The 22,049-nt window shown below is 39.7% G+C and overlaps 1 protein-coding gene across 1 annotated transcript in view; it reads left to right on the forward strand.

Moving 5' to 3' along the window:
• The first annotated feature begins 468 nt into the window (after positions 1–468).
• The window catches only part of FKBP5 (FK506 binding protein 5), a 59,298-nt gene continuing 37,717 nt past the window's right edge, over positions 469–22,049 (forward strand). The window contains exons 1-3 of the mRNA XM_008073551.2: positions 469–598; positions 5,423–5,548; positions 10,925–11,069. Of these exons, the coding sequence (XP_008071742.2) occupies positions 5,444–5,548; positions 10,925–11,069 (250 nt within the window). The 5' untranslated portion in view covers positions 469–598; positions 5,423–5,443. The remainder of the gene's footprint in view (positions 599–5,422; positions 5,549–10,924; positions 11,070–22,049) is intronic.

A 22,049-nucleotide genomic window follows, 5' to 3' on the forward strand; every position in this document is an offset into this window, starting at 1 on the left:
AGCTCCCTCAACAAATAGAGGAAAGTCATCCTAAGGGGTTCGTTCTTTATTTTATAATATTAACATTTGGATAGTCTAATTTTTCTAGATTTTTTGTTTAATATTAATATAACACTGCCTCCTGCTTATTTGAAAACAGTAATTCATCCAACTGAGCAGCCAGAGTTAAAGCTAATTTGGTCTGTTAGCTTTGCTTTCTTTAGTAATTATTTGTACTGAGAAAAGTGGGTTTACCAAAGAATGTTCTGAAAACTCTCCTGTTAGACACTAGCATAATCTGAAGCAAGATATCTATGTTCTAACGAAGAGAGCAACACAGTAATTTACTGAATATACATGAAGAGTTAGTGGATAAGGTTTTAAATGACTTCTCTTTTCAGGAGATCTGATCGTTTGGTTACGTTAACTGAAGTTCTGAGTATGCTGTTGAAGAATTGCTAAACATACTCTCATTTTTCTGTTATGTCTCAGGTGTTTGCTGACAAGCACTTTGGAGAGTGCATGCTTATCTGGGATGTCCATAATAGAATGAACTGTGTGTTCCCTCTCTGATGTACTAGGTAGCAATCTCCTGCCTTTAGACAAGTCAGCACTATCAGCTTTATCACAGATTAATATCCATAGCTACATAGTGATTTTAAATCCAGAATAAAGCTAGGATGGGGGAAAGAAAAAAGTCTGTCTTATAAAAACAGTGAAAATTTCTCAGTCTTAAGGGTTTTTGGAAATTGCCTGTTTTTCATATAACATTCTATCAAGGAAAAAACTTTATTTGTTTTGTTTGCTGATAGAAACCTATACTCCTAATGCCTTAACTGGAATTAAGGAGAAATACCTGGAAAATTCCATTTATTTCTTAATTCTTCCAGATTTATCTGCTTTTGAAAGTTCAAAAAAGTTTGTTTTCTTGTTGTTTTTAATCTTTGTGTTTTAGTTATTCATGGTACTTCTCTTCATATACACTCAATAGTGCTGACAGCCATCCTCTGATGTTACTAAGATTACTTGCATCCCTTGAAGAATTGGAACCAAAATGAAGAGCAAATTCCTTTATCAAATGGGACTTATAAATCTGGCAGATCAATTTATACAAGTTCCCTGTTTACTTGAATTTAAATAAGCCATTGTTTACAAAGCGGCAAGGTTAGAATCAGAAGAAAATGTTTTTTAGTTGACAGTATTTTCATTTAAAAATTTAGTTGAACTCCACATGATGAGCATTCAGAGGAAAGTGTTGTCTTTGGATGTGTTTCAGTCCTGTTTGCTCAATGCTTTGTTTTTAATCTGTTGTGACATTTGTACATGTGTGCTCTCTCTGATTTGAAAGCAAGTGGCAGGACATCATGACACCTCACTCCTAAATCCTTCAGAATGTGTCTTCTAAGAATAAGGATATTACCTACATAAAACCACAATACTGTATCATATTCCAGAAAGCTAACAGTATATAGTAATAATGAGCTAATGCGCAGTTTGGTTTTCTAAATTTTTATAGTTCTCCTCAAAATGTCCTTTCATAACTTTTTGTTTCCCAATCCAGGATCTAGCCAAGGATCACTGATTATACTTCATTGTCATATCTCTGTATTCACTTTAAATCTAGAATAGGCCTCCTATCTCCCTCTTCTCTCTCTCTTTTCTCTCTCTCTGTCTCTCTCTTTCTCTGTCTCCCCCACCCCCTCTCCCCTCCATCCTTTATATCCAGGATCACCAACTCCTGGGCTGTGGACCAGTACCAGTCCATGGCCTGTTGGGAACCAGACCACACAGCAGGAGGTGAACAGCCTGTGATCAGAGCTCTGCCTGCTGTCAGATCAGCCGCTGCCTTAGATTCTCATAAAAGTAGATTCTCATAAAAGTGTGAACCCTGTTGGGAACTGCACATGTGAGGGATCTAGGTTGCGAGCTTCTTATGAAAATCTAGTGCCTGATGATTTCCATCTCCCCACACCCCCAGTCTGAGGAGAAATTGTCTTCCACAAAACCAGTCTCTGATGCCAAAAACATTGGGGACCACTGCTGTATCATTAAGATTTTTCGGAAGTCTAGGCCTTGTAGAATGTTCCACAATCTGATTGTGTCTTTTTTTCCTTAGTTTCCAGTTAAACTTTTTTTTGAGTCGAAGTCTCACTCTGTTACCCTGGCTGGAGTGCAGTAGAGTGCTCATGGCCATCACAGCCTTGACCTGCTGGGTTCAGGTGATCCTTCTACCTTAGCCTTCCAAGTAGCTGGAACTACAGGTGTGCACCACCATAACTGGCTAATTTTTTTATTTATTGTAGAAACGAATTCTTGCCAAGTTGCCCTGGCTAGTCTCGAACTCCTGGACTCAGGGGATCCTCTCAGCTCCACCTCCCAAAGTGCTGAGATTATAGGCATTAGCCACGTGCTCAGCTCTAGCTAAACATTTTTTGTAGGAATACTACATAGGTAATATGACATCTACATCACCTCAGGAGGCACAGTAATATCAGTTTGTCTCATTTTTTATGATGCTGAGTTTGGCTATGATGCAGATCACTTGTTAAGATGATATTGGTCAGATCATTTCATTGGACTTGTCCGTGTCTGTAGGGTAGTACTTTGAGACTGTGTGGTTGTCCTTTTCCAATAGCCTTTCACCTGGTAGTTTTAATTTGTTCAATGCTTTAAACCGGGGCTTACCCAGGGATCTGTTAATGGATGTCAGCATATCTGTGAAGTCCCAGGAAATTTTTTGTGTGTATTATTTTCCCAGAGATATAGTTCATGACCCTCAAAATATTTAAAAGGTCTCTTCCTGGCCAGGCTTGGTGGCTCAGCCTGTAATCCCAGCACTTTGGGAGGCCGAGATGAGTGGATTGCCTGAGCCTGTGGGTTCGAGACCAGCCCGGGCAACTTGGCGAGACCACGTCTCTACAGTAAATCACAAAATTAGTCGGGCGTGGTGGCACATGCCTGTAGTTTCGGCTACTTGGAAGGCTGAGGCAGAAGGATTGCCTGAGCCCAGCAGGTTGACATTGGGGTGGCCGTGAAGTACCACTGCACTTCAGCCTGGGCGACAGAGTGAATCTCCAACTCAAAAAAAAAAAAGTCTCTTCCCTTTTTTGTTGTGATGTGTTCTAAAAGTTTCTTTGCATCAGAGAAGTGTGTTGTGAGCAATAGGTTTCTAAAAGCTGGGAATCAATTCTGTTCATCTAATTTTTCTGATTATCTAGCCCAGTATCATGTATAGCTAGGTACTTACTTTCTGTTGTTTGTTTGAGAACGATCTGTTCTGGTCTTTTGCTTATCCCGAGCCAAACATTTGGATCTTTTGTGTTTGGTATAAACTGTACTAGAAACTAAAGCAAAGGGGCTTAGCCCCTGATTTTGGTGTTCTTTTTGAAGATTTTTGGGCACAGAAGTTTGGTTTGTGTCTTTGTTGACAGTGAAGTCAACAGTGGTCATTTGGAAATGAGTTAAAACACTACAGTATATGTTTTAGTTGTCTAATCATTAGTTGTATCAGTAAGAAATTTTTCACTGAAAAACTTTTTTGACTGTGTAGACAAGAGAGTCCAGGAGGTGACTTTAGGGAGCCTTAAGTTTGTCATTATCCTAATGTGGAATAGCTGTAGAAGTGGTTAATTCTTGATTTTTCTCTGCTCAATCTGGGAGCAGTTTGGAATTAATCATGGCCAGTGGCTAGGTATGTTTTGTTTAGCCTATTGGTTACTTTTTGCTTGAAAAAGTGTCTGTCAGGTGTTTGACAATAAAGTATAACACTTGAATAGTATACTTTAAAAATATACAATATGCTTCTTAATCCAGAGGATCACCTGTGAAAGTATATATTTTTATTCTAATTACACAGGTAAGAAAAAAGTCTTAGAGAAGTTAAAGTAGCCAACATCGAACAATTTGCAAAGAGCAGAGGAAGAACCCCCAAGTTCTATTACAAATTCCCTGTACTTTCTGTCTTATCATTCTAAAAAGTAGAGGCAATTCTAGGAAATCTAAACATGAACAAAGCATAGCTCTTACTCTGAAAGATCTTTTAAATCTAACAGTCAGATCTTCTTATAAATATAGACGACAGATTGAGGGAAGAACTAAGGATGTATATAAAAGGCAAAATGACCTCCAGATACAATCAGAGCTGGTATGGTGGAAGCAGCATTTGGTGGGAGAGAATGTTAGGGGAAGAAGAAAGAAAGTGAGAGGTGCATGGGTATGGGAAAGCACTGGACTTGTTATAGGAGTAGAATTGGTCTAGAGCATGATCTGCGTGAAAGCAAGGAAAATAAAGTAGTGGAAGCTAGAGCTAAAAGAGGTTTAGGGCCAGATTGTGAAGACCTTGATTGCCATAGGGAGGAACCTCATTTGGTTAGGTATTTTGAGCAGGAAATGAAAGATGAACCGATGATATTGATAGGTGCTTACATTTTAAAGTTATGAGCCTATGCTAATCTTTTAACATATATTATCTTGCTAATGCTTCATTGTAACCCTATGGACAGTGTACTATGTCCATTTTACAGATAAGAAACTAAGTCTTGGTAAGAATAAGTAAATTGCAAACATCAAGAGCTGGAGCTAAGACCCAGACTTGAGTCTGTCTACCACTATGATATATCGTTACTTCTTTTATCAGCTTACCCGATAAGTTTTTTTTTTTTTTTTTGAGTTGGAGTCTCACTCTGTCACCCAGACTGGAGTGCAGTGGCCGCTCCCGGCCACCGCAGCCTCGACCTGCTGGGCTCCGGCATTACTTCTGCCTCAGCCTTCCGAGTAGCCGGAATTACAGGCGCACGCTACCACGCCCGGCTGATTTTTTGATTTATTGTAGAGATGAGGTCTCGCTGCCCAGGCGGGTCTCGAACCCGCGGGCTCAGGCAATCCACTCACCTCAGCCTCCCAAAGGCATGGGATTACAGGCTGAGCCACCGAGCCCGGCTCCGATAAGTTTTGTTTGTTTGTTTTTTAGCAGTTTTATTAGCCCTACAGATGAAAGGCCTCAAAAATTTAGGTCAAGATTCAGATTTGTTTCTCTCCACAGAAATATTTAGAAAAAGGCGAAAGATTTCTATGATCTGAAGAGAAACCAGAGTATCAATAAGTTCTTCATTCTCTGTCAGGAATTTAACTATTTGGAAAAAGGTGTTTCAGAGTTCTGAGAGGACTGTGTAATCGTACTAAGGAATATGATCACTACCAACCTGACTTGTACCATTCTCTAATTTGGGACCAGAACTAGATGGGAAATTGAAGAATTGAATGATGTTTTATTTACGTGCCTAATGACATCAATACATACTCATAGCAAATTTTTTTTCATTTTCAGAGTCTAACCTTATTGGCCCTAAGTAAATCTTAGTTTGGGTAAAGATCAGTTTGTAGGGGCATTTAAGATGCACAAAGATATGGTATTTTTCCTTGATAAAATGTTTCTTTTTGACAGGTTTTCTTCTTATAAAAGACAATGACTACTGATGAAGGTGCCAAGAACAATGGAGAAAACCCAGCAGCTGCCGTTGCTGAAAGGGGAGAAGATGTTACCTCCAAAAAAGACAGAGGAGTATTAAAGGTGAGGCCACAAGGTTGTGTGACACACAGGGAGATCTGCTGTTCAGAAAGATTGTTTATAAAATCTTTCTTTCTTTTTTTTTTTTTTAGGGGACTGGGGTAGATAATGTTTCTGAGCCTTACTAATTGCTGAACACTATAGTTAGATTCTCATTTCATCTTCCTAACTCTGAGATTTTAATATTATTTAATTAGGGACGGGATCTTGTGGTGATGCCTAGGGTGGCTTCAAACTCCTGGGCTCAAGCAATCCCCCCACTTCAGCTTCCTGAGTAGCTGGGGTTTTATTTGTAATCTCACATTATAGATGTTGAAATTGAGTTGGGGCTAGGGAAATTAACTTGCCCAGTATCATATATCTTAGTCGATGCAGATTTACGTGGGATTCAGGTCCAAGTTATGTCTGACTCCAAAGGGTTATGTCTCTCTTTGTTTTTTTTTTGTTTTTTTGAGTTGGGGTCTCATTCTGTCATCCAGGCTGGAATGTAGTGGCATGACCATGGCAATCATGGCTCACAGCAGCCTCAACCTTCCATGCGATTCTTCCATCTCAGCATCCTGAGTAGCTAATTTTTATAAAGACGAGCTTTCTCTGTGTTGGAACTCTTGGGCTCAAGCAATCCTTCTGCCTCAGATCCCAAAATGCCCACTCTACCAGTCTAGGTCTCCCTATTTTCAAAGTATTTGTGTACAGATGGGTTACTATTTTAATGTGTTATTTTAGTATACTAAAGTTGGCTAATGACAACTTCAAAGACTTTTTTAAAGGAAAAAAAGCTAACTTGCAAAGTTCAAAAGAATTTATTTTTATATGCAAGTAGTGTTCCTGTGTGTAGTGAAGATATTTTTTGAGGTTTCATCAGAAAATATATCTTATTTTTGAATTAGCTTTCCTACTTATTAGAACACTGTACAATCAATCATACAATAGTTCCTTAAGACTATAATGGAACTGAAAATTCTTAGCACCTAGTGATGTCATAGCTGTTGTAACATGATAGTGAAGTGCATTACTCACATGTTTGTGTGATGCTACTGCATTGCCAGTCACATCCAATTACGTACCATACATGATACTGGAAATGATAATAGACAACCATGTTATTGGCTTATATGTTTACTAAACTATGCTTTTAATCATTATTTTAGAGCATACTTCTTATACATATAAAAAAACTTATAAAATAAAGTTATAAAATAACCTCAGGCAGGTCCTTCAGGAAGTATTCTAGAAGAAAGCATTGCTACCACAGGAGATGTTCCATGCTTGTTATTGTGCCTGAAGATTCAAGTGGGACAAAATGTGGAGGTGGAAGCCAGTAATACTGATGATCCTGACTGTGTAGGCCTAGGCTAATGCGTGTATTTGTGTCTTCATTTTTAACAAAATAAGTTTAGAAAGTAAAAGCAAAAAGTGTTCAGAAAAAAGCTTCTAGAATAAGGATATAAAGCAAGAAAATATTTTTATACAGCTGTACAGTATGTTTGTGTTTTAAGCTGTGTTCTTAAGAGAGTCAAAAAGTTAAAAATTTTAAAGTTTATAAAGTGAAGGTTACAGTAAGCTAAGCCGATTCATTATTAAAGAAAAAGTTTTAAAATAAATTTAGTGTAGCCTAAGTGCACAGTGGTTATAAAGTCTACAGTAGTGTACGGTAATGTCCTAGGCCTGCACATTCACTCCCCACTCACTCACTGACTCACCCAGAGCAACTTCCAGTCCTGCATTTTATGATAAGTGCCCTATAAAAGTGTACTGTTTTTTAATCTTTTTTTTTTTTTTGAAACAGAGTCTTGCTCTGTCACTCAGAGCAAAGTGTAGTTACACAATTATAACTTACTGCAGCCTTGAAATCCTGGGCTCAAGCCATCCTCCTACCTCTGCCTCCCAAGTAGCTGGGATTATAGGCATGTGCCATAATACTTGGCTAATTTTTGAATTTTTTTTGTAGAGATGAGGTCTTGCTGTATTGTCCAGGCTGGTATTAAACTGGCCTCAAACAATCTCTTACCTCTGCCTCCCAAAGTGCAGGGTTTATAGGCATGAGCACCCAGCCCCATTTTTAATCTTTTATACATTTATTTTTACTGGACCTTTTCTATGTTTAGATATATAAATACTTACTGTTACAGTTATCTACAGTGTTCATTACAGGAACATACTGTATAGGTTTGTAGCCTAGGAGCAATAGGTTTGTAGCCTAGGAGCAATAACCTAGGTATGTAGTAGGCTATGCTATTTCGGTTTGTGTGAGTACACTCTATGATGTTCACACAATGAAATTGCTTAATGATGCACTTCTCAGAATGCAGCCTTGTCCTTAAGTGACACATGACTGCATAGATTTTTCATTGAATAGTAAATTTTTTTTTTTTTTGAGTAGAAGTCTCACTCGGTCACCCAGGCTGGAGTGCAGGGGCACACTCACGGCCACCCAAGCATCGACCTGCTGGGTTCCAGCTATCCTTCCGCCTCAACCTTCCACGTAGCTGGAACTACAGGCATGTGCTACCAAGCACAGCTAATTTTTTTGACTTATTGTAGAGACAAGGTCTCACCATATTGCCCAGGCTCAAACCCACGGGCTCAGGCAATCCTCTCACCTCGACCTCCCAGAGTGCTGGGATTATAAGCTTGAGCCACTGCGCCTGGCCATTTGCATGCTTTTAAAAATTTGTACCACACAACAGTGTTGTGAGGCCATCAGAGCATCTCTTGATTCTTCCATTTTATATGTGAATAAAACTGAAACTGAGAGATTAAGTGACTTTAGTCCCATGAAGTAGTTATCTCTCCAACATCATTGTTACGCATATAAGTTTTGTATAGATAAATTTTGTTTTGTTTATCTTGAAAAGATTATCAGACACATTGTCAGGATTACCCATGCAGAGTTTGAGATTTCCTGTGCCAGCAACAGCAAATAAGAATCTTCAAGCTTGCTTTGTCTAATCTTGCTTATATGAAAGCCTTTCTCCTGTACCTGAATCTCTTCTGAATATAAGTGTGTTGCTATTAGCTTGCTATGTGTGAGGCCAAATTTTGGAGACTTGCAGCTATAGAATAAGGGCTTTATGCTGTAGATTTACATGATGATGTCTTCTTTCAGAGGGCCACCCAACCTTGTAGCTATACTTACTCATTCCAAATTCTAGGAAACTTCTAGAGACAGTGGAGATTCTGCCTCAACATCTCCCTACCGCTATTTAAGATGCTCCCGTTTATCTTTGCAGAGTGCCCATGCCTAGAGATCATGGGTCTCAACTTGCCTCAGACCTTACTTTGTTCTAGGGAGTAAATCTAATAACAAGATGTTTAGAATAAAAAATGTGTAAGATGGAAACCCTTTAAATCCTATCATTTATCACTGTCTAGAGTCTCAGATTTCGCCATGGGGTTTTAGGTTAAGATTAAATAGGTCTAATAACTGTGTGAGCCAGGCCAATTTAGTTCATGTCTCTGTGGCTAAATTTCCTGTTTGTAAAATTAGAATAGCAATATCACCAATCTCCTAGTTATCAGGAGTAGGTGAAGCACGTAACACAGTGCCTGTCTTATAGTATTAATATATGTAATATTAATATATAAATTTAATATTTATATAATATATTATATAACTATTTAATATATTTTCAAAAGAATCAAAGCGGTCTGAAAAGTCCATAACTATCCCAGGAAGATGAAGTTGAAATTTGGGGTTACTTTTTTAAAACATAAGTTGAGACTTAGATTTAGATACAAGTTCACCTTGATGGGAAAATCTGGGCACCACACTATCAGTTGCTGGTGTGAATGGCTGCCTGGTGGCCATTGATCCCACATGCCCAGCTATTTGTTTATAGCTCTAGAAATGCAGATTCCTCCATGTAAAGCTGACCATTAAGCATAGGCTCTCAAATACCACACGTGGTTCATGAGCATGGGCATTTGTAGAGTATCATGTGATTTCTTTTAGATTAATGTTTTGAAACTTTGTTTTCTTTTAAAGTCCCAGAAGGACAGAAATGTTTCTTTTCCCTTAAAGAATATTAGGTTTTTGAGCTAAGCAAGTGTTCACAGTGTTTATGTGGTGTTTATGTTGGGCAGTGGTGGATACCTCTCAAAGAAGAATTTAGACACAAATAACTGAGTTATTTAAATAAAAACTCAAAGCAAGCCCTTCCCCCTAAAAAGATGTTCCTTAGATGTTAGCTACCATCCTATGTTATCTACTAAAAACGATTGAGTTGGCATAGATGATTGACAAGCTGAATTACACACCACATGCCTGGATTTGATTTTCTTTTTCCCAGAACTGACCAACTGTATTAGCAACTTGCTCTGCCAAGAACAAAATAAATATACTGGATTTTATGATAACTAAATACTTGTCAGTTTGGAGCTTTTTTTTGGTATTTCTTTTACTAGAAGAACGTTATTCAGTATTGTGTCAAACTGTGCAGTGATACTAATGTTTTTTACAGACTGAATATTTTTCAAATAATAGGAAGTACAATCCATTATACCAGGAAATTTGGCTTTCTGAAATGGAACCAAACTAGCAGAATCTAGTCAGAAGCTAATGTTTTTAGCAAAGGAAGAAAATAAATAAAATTACACCTTTGAAATTTTGCTTTAGATTTCTTTCTTGGTGTTTTGAATCTCCCCCCCCCCAATCTTTCTGGTCTAAACAGAAATTTGTATATAGACTGGTTTTTATATGTACTTTTTGTTTTTATGTATGACTATGTTTTTGTAAATGTGCTTTTTGTTTTTGCATATGAACTATGTTTGAGAGACTTTAGTGTCAACGTATAGGGCATTAAACCAGTGAAGCCGAATTTATTAGTTAATTCTTTTGAGAGAATAGGGTGATAAAATCAAATAGATGTAATATACTTTAATGTCAGATTAGTGAAGTACAATTTTCCTTTTTTTTGAGTTGGAGTCTCACTCTCGTCACCCAGACTGGAGTGCAGTGGCCGCTCCCGGCCACTGCAGCTTCCACCTTCCGGGCTCCAGCGATCCTTCCGCCTCAGCCTTCCAAGTAGCTGGAACTACAGGCGCGCGCTACCACGCCCGGCTCATTTTGATTTATTGTAGAGATGAGGTCTCGCCAAGTTGCCCAGGCGGGTCTTGAACCCGTGGGCTCAAGCAATCCACTCACCTCAGCCTCCCAAAGGCGCGGGATTACCGGCTGAGCCACTGAGCCCGGCTGAAGTACAATTTTCTAATGATGAGTTATTGCGACAACTATGAAGGAAGGCTTTAAAAGGGACAGATAATAGTGTCTTTGTATTGGGTGTCTTGAGTGTCTTGGGATGGATTTTGTGAACTTTTAGTTCTCTGATTATAAGTAAAATGTTTCACTGCCTTTTTCTCAATGTTTGTCTTTTCTAGATTGTCAAAAGAGTGGGAAATAGTGAGGAAATGCCAATGATTGGAGACAAAGTTTATGTTCATTACAAAGGAAAATTGTTCAATGGAAAGAAGTTTGATTCCAGTCGTGACAGAAATGAACCATTTGTCTTTAGTCTTGGCAAAGGTAAGAGGATACTTTTTGAGTTGTGTTTTCCTTGTATTTATTACTGTTTGTATTATGTAGGAACAGTAGATCCTATTGCTACTAAAAGTAAGGATATTTTAGAGCAGTAATACCTAAGGTATGGTCTGAGGATCTCTAGGGTTCCCTGAGATCTTTTTAGGGGGTTTATAATGTCGATTATTTCCACAACAATTCTAAGATGTTATTTGCCCTTTTTGTTGTGCTGACACATGCACTGATGGCACAAAAGTTGCGATGGTAAAAACTGCTGACTCCTTAGTATAAATCAAGACAATGACAATACAAATCAAGACAGCACCAGTAATCATGGTATTTTCCAAGCCCACTTGTTCACTGTTTACATAAGGGGAAAAAGCTAGTTTCACTTAAGAATGTCCTCAATAAAGCAGTAAAAGTTATTAATTTTATTAAAACCCACTTCTTGAGTTTTCCATCATTTTGATATTCTGTTACAGAAGGGAAGCATACATACAGCCCTTCTGTATACCAAAGCATGGTGGGTGTCTCAAGGAAAAGCACTTGTGCATTTGCTTTTAGATGAGAGCCAGCTGCATTTATTTCACGAAACACTGTTTTACTTGAAAGGGCAAATTATGATTACTCAGACTTTATTATTCAAAATTTGGCAGGTTATTTTTCCTGAAAATAAATAGAATGAGCCTGTCACTTCAAGGAAAAACAACTGACAATTTTTTTGCCAATGATTTTTCTTTTCTTTTTTTTTTTTTTTTTGAATTGGAGTCTCACTCTGTCACCCAGGCAGGAGCGCAGTGGCACGCTTACAGCTCCTGCAGCGTTGACCTACTGGTAGGTCAGGCAGTCCTTCCATCTCAGCCTTCCAAGTAGCTGGAACTATAGGCTCACGCTACCATACCCCACTAATTTTTGATTTATTGTAGAGATAAGGTCTCACCAAGTTGCCTGGGCTGGTTTCGAAGCTGTGGGCCCAGACAATCCCCTTATCTCAGCCTCCCAAAGTGCTGGGAATACAGGCCGAACCACTGAGCCCAGCTGCCATTGAATTTTCAAGTGAAAATTGTAGTTTTGGAGAATTTGTATCTGCCACTGTGAGCTTTACAACTTTCCAAAATTTAAAAGGCTTGATCAGGAGCAGTAGCTCACATGTAATCCCAGCACTTTGGGGTGAGGGTGGGGGAGCTAAAATGGGAGGATTGCTTGAGCCCAGGAGGTTGAAGCTGCAGTGAGTCAGGATCGTGCCACCGTCCCCTGTTATCTACTAACAAAAATTAATAGGTAACAACCTGAGCAACAGAGTGAAACCCTGTCTCAAAAAAAAAAAAAAAAAAAAAGACTTTTCTGCTGAGATCAGTGGCTATCAATGAATGTGATTTTTAAATTTTTTTTTTTTTTTTTGAGTTGAAGTCTCACTCTGTCGCCCAGACTGGAGTGCAGTGGCCGCTCCCGGCCACCGCAGCCTCGACCTGCTGGGCTCCGGCGATCCTTCCACCTCAGCCTTCCGAGTAGCCGGAATTACAGGCATGCGCTACCACGCCCGGCTGAGTTTTTGATTTATTGTAGAGATGAGGTCTCACTGCCCAGGCGGGTCTCGAACCCACGGGCTCACGCAATCCACTCACCTCAGCCTCCCAAAGGCGTGGGATTACAGGCTGAGCCACCGAACCCGGCTGATTTTTAAATTTTATATAATGAGATGTTTCAACATTTGGAACCAGTATTTCCCAACAACCAACTGGAGATGTTACAAGATTACCTGTGAATAAATAATCCATTTAAAGTTCCAGTAAGACTGGTGGTTTTTTATGGAACACAATATGAAAAGTTAATTGATGCACTTTCATAGTCCACATTACAACTGACTTTTAAAACTTATGACTTATCCAGTTTTGATAGAGCAGGGAATCATATCAAAATTATCTGAATTTACTATTCAAGTGCCTCTACCTTTTTCAGCTGTCATTATGGGTTTGGATTGTTTTCATATTTCAACCAAAATTGCAACAATGAGTGTAGAAGGCAATATAAGAATCTGATTGTCTTGTATTATAAGTCAGACATATTTGTAAAAGTATGAAATAAATGTCTTATAGACCAAAGTGCTTTTTAGATGTAGAAAACACCTGAGGAAAAAAGTTGAGAACTACTGTTTTCAAGTATTAAATGTGATTTTTAGTAATTTCAAATGCTTATTTTAGTTTAGTTTAGTTTTTGAGTCATATTCTCACTCTGTTGCCCAGGCTGGAGTGCAGTGGCACAATCATGGCTCACTGCAGCCTCAACCCCTTGGGCTCAAGTGATACTCTTGCCTCAGCCTCCTGAGTAGGTGGGACTACATGCATACATCTGGCTACTTTTTTTGAGTTTTTGTAAAGAGGAAGTCTCGCTGTGTTGCCTAGGCTTGTCTCAAAATCCTGGGCTCAAACAATCTTTCCACCTCAGCTTTCCAAAATGCTGGGATTACAAATGTGAGCCACACCCAGCCCTCAAATACTTTTAAATGTCTTTAGTTAATTTAGTGTTCTTATATCTTAATCTTGTAAGAATGATGGACTGAGGGTACCTGTATAACGAACATTTGTATACCTGAATTAAACCCCACATCTTGAAAATTAAAAAAAATTAAAAGATAAAAAAAGAATGATGGACTGTACATCAAATTGAACTTTGTAGACCATGTGGCAAATTATAATGTCTTTTATTCTTGTCTGCCACAGACATAACAAGCAGTTCTAGTTCATTCCTAGATTAAGTGTAAAAGGCACTCTATTCTCCCTGTCCTCCACCATGACTCAGTGTTGATGAAATTCCTTTCTCCTTCTGACCTGTATCTAGTTGAATTGCTAACTAAGCATGGATCTGAGAAAGGAAACAGCAAGAGAGGAACTAAGTAGTGAAACTCTTATGCCTCTGTCCTCCTGCCTTCCCTGCCACCCATACCATGTGTGTGTTCCTAGGAATTTTCTTCTTGCCAAGCTCCAGTGCTGGCTAAGTGCGGTGCCACTGCTCCTTTCTCCTTCAGGTCCTTAGTGAGTTAATGGCTCATGTGACATTAATCTTATGTTTAAATAAGATAGCAATCAAAAACAAATACAGAGTTTCCTAGCTGATAATTATACCAGTTGTTTGAGAATTCTTGTTCGTTTTTGTTGATGCAGTGATGTAAACCTTCAGACTACCAGAACAGCTATGGCATCTTTACTTAATCTGGATGACCTCAGAGTCACTGACCTTGTCTGACCTTCTTGTTCCTACGGCTTCCTAAATCCTTACTCTAACCATAGAATTTCTGTCTTTAAAACATTGATAGATTTAAGATAACAGATCATCTCTTAGCAGTTATCTTGGCAAGGAGAATTAAGAATTGTTGAGAACTGATATTGCCACCTTCTCTACCCAGATTTTCTCAGTAAAATACTTTAGTGAATGAGTCTTTTGTTTCCTAGAGTTTTGAGCAGGATAAAAAGACTCTGAGTTCTTTTCTAAAAATCCAAGTTGGGAGAGAAAAGAGGCAACTTTCTGTTGACTTCATACCTATGACACACCTGTCTAGAGCCAGTATAGCCTCATGGGAGAAGCATCTAGCTGGGTGTTAGGAAGGCAGGGTTCCAGTCTTTACTGTTTTCTGTGGCATGTTAACATGAGCAAGCCACTTAATCTTCTCTGTTTCTGTAAAAAGTAGGAGTCTGTAGGAGCTTTAAGCTTAGTCCTGAGTCTATGATTTCATTCTGTACCTTCTGTAAATAACGCAGGAACAAAAACCATGAAAGACTAACACCGAACAAGAGACCTTTAGAGGCCACCTTCAGGTGGTAATTAGAAATATCAGAATGGAGTGATATACTTCTAGCAAAACTTCTATAACATAATGTGTTCACCTGTCTATAAAACAGGAATATTGGTTAGGCAGTTTATAGTTTTATCTTTTTTGTTTTGTTTGAGTCGGAGTCTCACTCTGTCGCCCAGGCTGGAGTGCAGTGGCACGATCATGGCCACCACAGCCTCAGCTTGCTGGGCTTAGGTGGTCTTTTCAACTCAGCCTTTCAAGTAGCTGGAACTACAGGTGTGCACCACCATGCCTGGTTAATGTTTTGATTTTTATTCTGGAGATGAGGTCTTGCCAAGTTGCCCAGGCTGGTCTCAAACTCCTGGGCTCAGGCAATCCTCTTGCCTCCACCTCCCAAAGTGGGATTACAGGTATGGGTCACCACGCCTGACTTGTCTTAAATTTTATAGCAGTAGCTACTTTATCAAAAAGAAGAAAAATAATATAAATGGACACTAGCATAAATATTATCCATTGAACCCTCTTGATACCTTATATTGTACCTCTCCCAAGGGAATAGATAGAAATATTTATTTCAATGGAAATTCATACTAATTTTGAGATTCTAGTTATGACTTCAGTATTTAAAATAGAATTACAAGCATCTGTCTATAAAAACCACATTGAAAAAATACACATATCATAAGGTATATAATGTACACCATTGCTTAGCACTCAGCACAATACATAGCAAGCACTTAGACGTTCATTACTGTTGCTACAGTATTAGGATTATTAACTGGCTTTATAATGGAATGGTAAGAACTATGTTATAACAGTTTGAGTACTAACTCCATCGGTTTACTCCGCATGCATGCAAACCTTTTGCAACAATGCTTAACCATCTTTTTTAGCCCCAGAAAGGTAGAAAAGACAAAAATGGAATCAATCTAAGAGAACTGAAAATTCCCACCATTGAATATGTTTCAGACATTAGAATGAAGTAGTGGCGACTTTCTTTACTAGGTTTTCTTTCTTTTTTTTTTTTTTTGAGTTGGAGTCTTACTCCATCATCCAGGCTGGAGTGCAGTAGCATGCTCACAGCCACCCCAGCGTTGACCTGCTGGGCTCAGGCAGTCCTTCCGCCTCAGCCTTCCAAGTAGCCAGAACCATAAGCATGCGCTACCATGCCCAGCTAATTTTTTTTTAATTTATTGTAGAGACAGAGTCTCACCAAGTTTCCCAGGCTGGTCTCAAACCCCTGCGCTCAGGCAGTCTTCTCACCTCGGCCTCCCAAAGTGCTGGGATTATTAGGCTCGAGCCACTGCACCCAGCCCTTATTAGGTTTTCTTAGCTAAATATTACATGTTCTGAATTCCTAGAACTGTCTTTTGGGTTTTTTTTTTTTTATTTGTTTTAATCTTTGAGTTGAAGTCTCACTGTTGCCCATGCTGGGAAGTGCAGTAGCACAATCACAACTCACCACAGCCACAAATTCAAAGCAATCCTCCCATGTCAGCTTCCTGAGTAACTGGGACTACAAACATGTGCCACTGTGCCTGGCTATGTTGCCCAGGTTAGTCTTGAACTCCTGGACTCAAGCAATCCTCCCGTCTCAGCCTCCCCAAAGTGCTGGGATTACAAGTGTGAGCCACCACACCTGGCCCTGGAACTGTTTATAAACCATTTAAAAAGAAGTTGAAATAAGAATGAGAATTTTCATATATGCATCTATGATAGGAGTTCTGCTTTTTTTCCTCTCTCTCCCACCAGCAAATGTATTTTCTCTAAAATGGAGGAGGGAGATAGATTTTAAGGATGAAAGGATTGTTACTACTGCCATTTGTTGTTTTGTTGTCGCCCAGGCTGGAGTACAGTGGCATGTTCATGGCCACCACAGCTTCGACCTGCTGGACTCAGGTGATCCTTCTGCCTCAGCCTTCCAAATAGCTGGAACTACAGGTGTGCACCACCATGCCTGGCTAATTTTTTGATTTATTGTATAGACTAGGTCTCGCCATGTTGCCCAGGTTGGTCCCGAACTCCTGGGCTCAGGCAATCCTCTCGCCTCTGCCTAGTGCTGGGGCTGTAGGTGTGAGCCTCTGCACCCAGCTCTACTGCTCTTTGTATGAGTAAATCCAAAAGCACTAAAGCCTCACCCCCCACTCTGTCTGTAAAGGTCTGGTGATATCCAGTAGAAGTCTGTGGCAGTTGTTTCTGATGCTCTTGGTATGTCACTAACATGCCTGAGAATCATGAATATAAAAATCATATCTATTCCTCCCCTAGATGTGAAAAATAAGAGAACCAAATAAACCAGTAGTTTTGGATTCTTCACATATCTATACTTCCCTTATTATTGAGATTAAACCATAATGGAGGAAATGTCAGTGATCTGCCTGTAACATTAATATAATCTTTTTTTATATTATGATCTGTGATCACTAGTAAAAATACCTGTTAATTTTTTTTTTTTTTTTTTTTTTTGTGTTGGAGTCTCACTCTGTCACCCAGACTGGAGTACAGTGGCCGCTCCCAGCCACTGCAGCCTCCACTTGCTGGGGCTCTGGCGATCCTTCCGCCTCAGCCTTCCAAGTAGCTGGAACTACAGGCATGCGCTATCACGCCCGGCTAATTTTTGATTTATTGTAGAGATGAGGTCTCGCCAAGTTATACCTGTTAATTTAGTCAGCCATTAGCATATTGAGGTAACAGGGAGAAAATATATGTTGAAAGATTAATAATTAATGCTTTTTAAGTACTTGCAGTACCAGGCCAGGGCCTTATGTGTATCATCTTATTTAATCCTCACACCAATCTTATTATTTTTAAGATTCTTTTTTACTTAGTTTAGTTGACAGTTCATCATATTTACATTTGTGTCCAAGCCTCTTTGAATGTTTTTTTATTGAGGTATTATTTGTGCATAATAATATTCATCCTTTTAAGTGTATAGTTAATAGTTAATATAGTTTTGTAATACTTCTGTAACTACCACCACAGTCAAAATATAAAGCAGTTTCTTCACCAAAAAGTTTTCTTTCTTTCTTCCTTTTTTTTTGTAGAGACGAGATTTTGCTATATTACCCAGGCTGATTTTGAACTCCTGGGCTCAAGCACTCTTCCCACCTCAACCTCCCAAAGTGCTGGGATTACAGGTGTGGCTACCACACCCTGCCCATAAAAAATTTTCTTATGTCCTTTTGCAGCCACTTTCCTTACTGGACCCTGGGCTCCAGGCAGTCACTTATCTGGTTTCTGTTATTATAGTTTTGACTTTTCTAGAATTTCATATAAATGGAATCTTATGTTGTCTTTTGGTGTTTGAAGTCTTTCACTTAGCATAATGTGTTTTAGATTTATGCATGTTGAAATGCTGGGTAGTGTTCCATGATACAAAAATGCCACTATTCATTTATTCAAAAAGATTGGTCAGGTGTTGTGGTTCACACCTGTAATCCCAACACTTTGGGAGACCAAGGAGAAAGGATTGCCTGAGCTCAGGAGTTTGAGACCAGCCTGGGCAACATAGTGAGAACTCTTCTCCACAATAAATAAAAAAATTAGCTGGGTGTAGTGATGTGCTCCTATAGTCCCAGCTACTTGGAAGGCTAAGGCAGAAGGAACACCTGATCCCAGTAGGTTGAGGCTACTGTGGCTATGAGCATGCCACTGCACTCCAACCTGGGTGACAGAGAGACTCTGACTTAACAAAAAGGACATTTGGGTTTCCAATTTGGGGCTATTATGAATAATGTTTTGAACATGCACATTTCTGTCTTTGTGTGAATTTATGTTTTCATTTATTTTGGGCAAATAAACACCTCAGAGTAGACTTGCTGGTCATATAGTGTGTGTTTACCTTTATAAGATGTTGCAATACCTTTTCTTTTCTTTTCTTTTCTTTTCTTTTGAGTAAGATTCTCACTCTGTCACCCAGACTGGAGTGCAGTTACACGCTCAGAGCCACCACAACCTCAACCTGCTGGGCTCAGATGATCCGTCCACCTCATCCTTCCAAGTAACTGGAACTACAGGCACAAGCCACCACACCTGGCTAATTTTTTTTTTTTTAATTGTAGAGATGAGGTCTCACCAAGTTGCCCAAACTGGTCTCACCCTAGGACGTAGGCAATGCTCTTGCCTCTGCTTTCCAAAGTGTTGGAATTACAGGTGTGAGCCACCACACCCGGCCTGATTTTCAAAGTGGTTGTACAGTTTTGTTTTGTTTTGTTTTGTTTTGAGTTGGAGTCTCACTCTGCTGCCCAGACTGGAGTGCAGTGGCCGCTCCCGGCCACCGCAACCTCGACCTGCTGGGCTCCGGCAATCCTTCCGCCTCAGCCTTCTGAGTAGCCGGAATTACAGGCATGTGCTACCACGCCCAGCTGATTTTTTTATTTATTGTAGAGATGAGGTCTCGCTGCCCAGGTGGGTCTCGAACCCGCGGGCTCAGGCGATCCACTCACCTCAGCCTCCCAAAGGCGCGGGATTACAGGCTGAGCCATGGAGCTCGGCTCAGTTTTGCATTTTTACCAGCAATGCATGAGAGTTTAAGTTTTTCATATTTTCACCAACACTCAGTATGTCATTCTTTTTTTTTTTTTTCTTGATTTGGAGTCTCACTTCATCACCCAGGCTGGAGTGCAGTGGCACGCTCACAGCCACTACCCAGCCTCAACCTGCTGGGATCAGGTGATCTTCCACCTCAGCCTTCCAAGTAGCCGGAACTACAGGTGTATGCGACGACGACCAGCTAATGTTTTGATTTATTGTAGAGATGAGGTCTTGCCAAGTTGCCCTGGCTGGTTTCAAAACCATGGGCTCAGGCAATCCACTCACTTCAGCCTCCGAAAGTGCTGGGATTGCAGGCTGAGCCACTGAGCCCCACCTCTTCATTTTCTTAATTGGTCTGTCAAGGAACAAAAGTTTTACTTTTGAAGTCCACCTTATCAATTTTTTCTTCTGTGGTTTAGGTGCCTACTATTATTAACCATTTTTGGTTTGGTTTGATTTTGTGTTTACATATGAAGAGACTAATGTACAGAGAAACTAAGTAATTTGCCCAAAGATACACAGTAGGTAACAAAGTCAGGATTCAAACCCAGGCAGTCTCTTTCAAGCAATGCTAGATCATAAGGTTTAAAACATAGCCCAAACCAGGCACAAAACCAAATTAGGTCCTGGTCACCAGGACTGACTGAATGCCTGCTGCACACCAGACAGTTTCCTTATAGGAACAATATGTCATAGTTAATGAGGTTTATCAAAAGCAAAATTATTATTGTTGGGTGCTTGATATTGTGGGCCCATTACTACTTTAAAAGTTTTTTTTTTGAGTTGGAGTCTCACTTTTGTTGCTCAGGCTGCACTGCAGTGGCACGCTCACAACCACCTCAGCCTCGACCTGCTGGGTTTAAGTGATCCTTCAACCTCAGCCTTCCAAGTAGCTTGAACTACAGATGCACACCACCACCTGGCTAGTTTTTATGATTTATTGTAGAGACGAAGCCTCACCAAGTTGTCCAGGCTGGTTTCGAACACCTGGGCTCAGGCAATCCTCTAGCCTCGGCCTCCCAAAGTGCTGGGATTACAGGCTGAGCCACTGTGCCTAGCCAAGCATTGAATTTTTGTGATGTACCTTTAAGCCTTGACAACATTTTACCACTAGTAAAATACACTTAATAGTAATGGGTAACTATGTAGCCAACTTCACATGGGTTGTCATTTAGCCATGTGTTCTTTTTAAGTTTCTGTTGATACTCTTATTGCCACATAAATATATAGTATTTTTAATATCTGTTCATGCTTTTTACTTGCAGTTTAGGAGAATTCAGGGGTGGAGGGAAAACTTTTAGGTTCAAGTATTTAGTTTTTCTGATTATTTCCAAAAGTGTGAGCCAGAAAGACAGCAAACTTTTAAGAAAGTAAGGTTTTTTGTTTTTTGTTTTTTTTGGTTTTACCTGGTACTTTGCAATAAAGGAGGAATGCTTCTGATTTGCATTCTGAGTGGACATCCAGGAGAAGCCAATTTAGGCTGGGGGAAGCTATGCAAATTTTTAACTCTATTTAAATTTAATATTACATCATGACCGTGTTCCTTTATTGAGTGCTATATTGTGATGATACAGTTTTTTGGGAAATAGAAAGTCATCAGGACAGGACCCCTAAGTACCTAACAATTTATCCAGGCAAAACTGATCTTTAAGACTGTCCCAAGACGGGTAATGCCACCATATCTGGGCTTTTTTTCCCGTTTTTTTTTTTTAATTATAAAATTATGGTGGTGGGAAGAGATTATCCATTGATCCGTTCTCTCAGTAATTAGAGAAATGACAAAAATAGAATGAATGTAACGTAAGAAATATGAGCACTTTAAATGAATCTTAAATTAATTTGTTCATTCATAATCAGATATATTGGTAGGGAGTAGGGATGCTGATCAGCTCCTCTTCATAACCATTTAAAAATAAGAATAGGCCGGGCTCGGTGGCTCAGCCTGTAATCCCAGCACTTTGGGAGACCGAGGCGAGTGGATTGCCTGAGCCTGAGGGTTCGTGACCTGTCCGGGCAGCTTGGTGAGACCTCATCTCTACAATAAATCAAAAATTAGCCGGGAGTGGTAGCGCACGCCTATATTTCCAGCTACTTGGAAGGCTGAGGCGGAAGGATCGCCAGAGCCCAGTGGGTCGACACTGGGGTGACTGTGAGCATGCATGCCACTGCACTCCAGCCTGGGCGAGGGAATGGGACTGCAACTAAAAATAAATAAATAAAAATAAGAGTAAATGAACCAGGTGCAGTGGCTCATGTTTGTAATCCTAGCACTTTGGGAGGTAGAGGCGAGAAGATAGCCTGATAGGCTCATGGGTTCAAGGCCAGCCTGGGCAACATGGCAAGACCCCGTCTCTACAATAAATTAAAAAAATTAGCCAGCATGGTGGCATGCTCCTGTAGTTGGAAGGCTGAGGCAGAAGGATTGCTTAAGCCCAGCAGGTCGACACTGGGGTGACCATGAGTGTGCCACTGCACTCCAGCCTGGGTGACAGAGTGAGACTCCAACTCAAAAAAAAAAAAAAAAAAGAGGAAAGAATGTCAATATTATCAGTAATATGAAATTCTTTGGGTTTTATGATATAAAATATTATCCAAGTATTCAAATAATTACACTAAAGATCAGAAATTGCTACTGAGTCCTGGAAATCCTTCAATATAAGTGA

The sequence above is a fragment of the Carlito syrichta genome, unplaced genomic scaffold, assembly GCF_000164805.1.
Source record: "Carlito syrichta isolate Samal-C Ts95f unplaced genomic scaffold, Tarsius_syrichta-2.0.1 Scaffold315942, whole genome shotgun sequence".
NCBI lineage: Eukaryota > Metazoa > Chordata > Mammalia > Primates > Tarsiidae > Carlito > Carlito syrichta.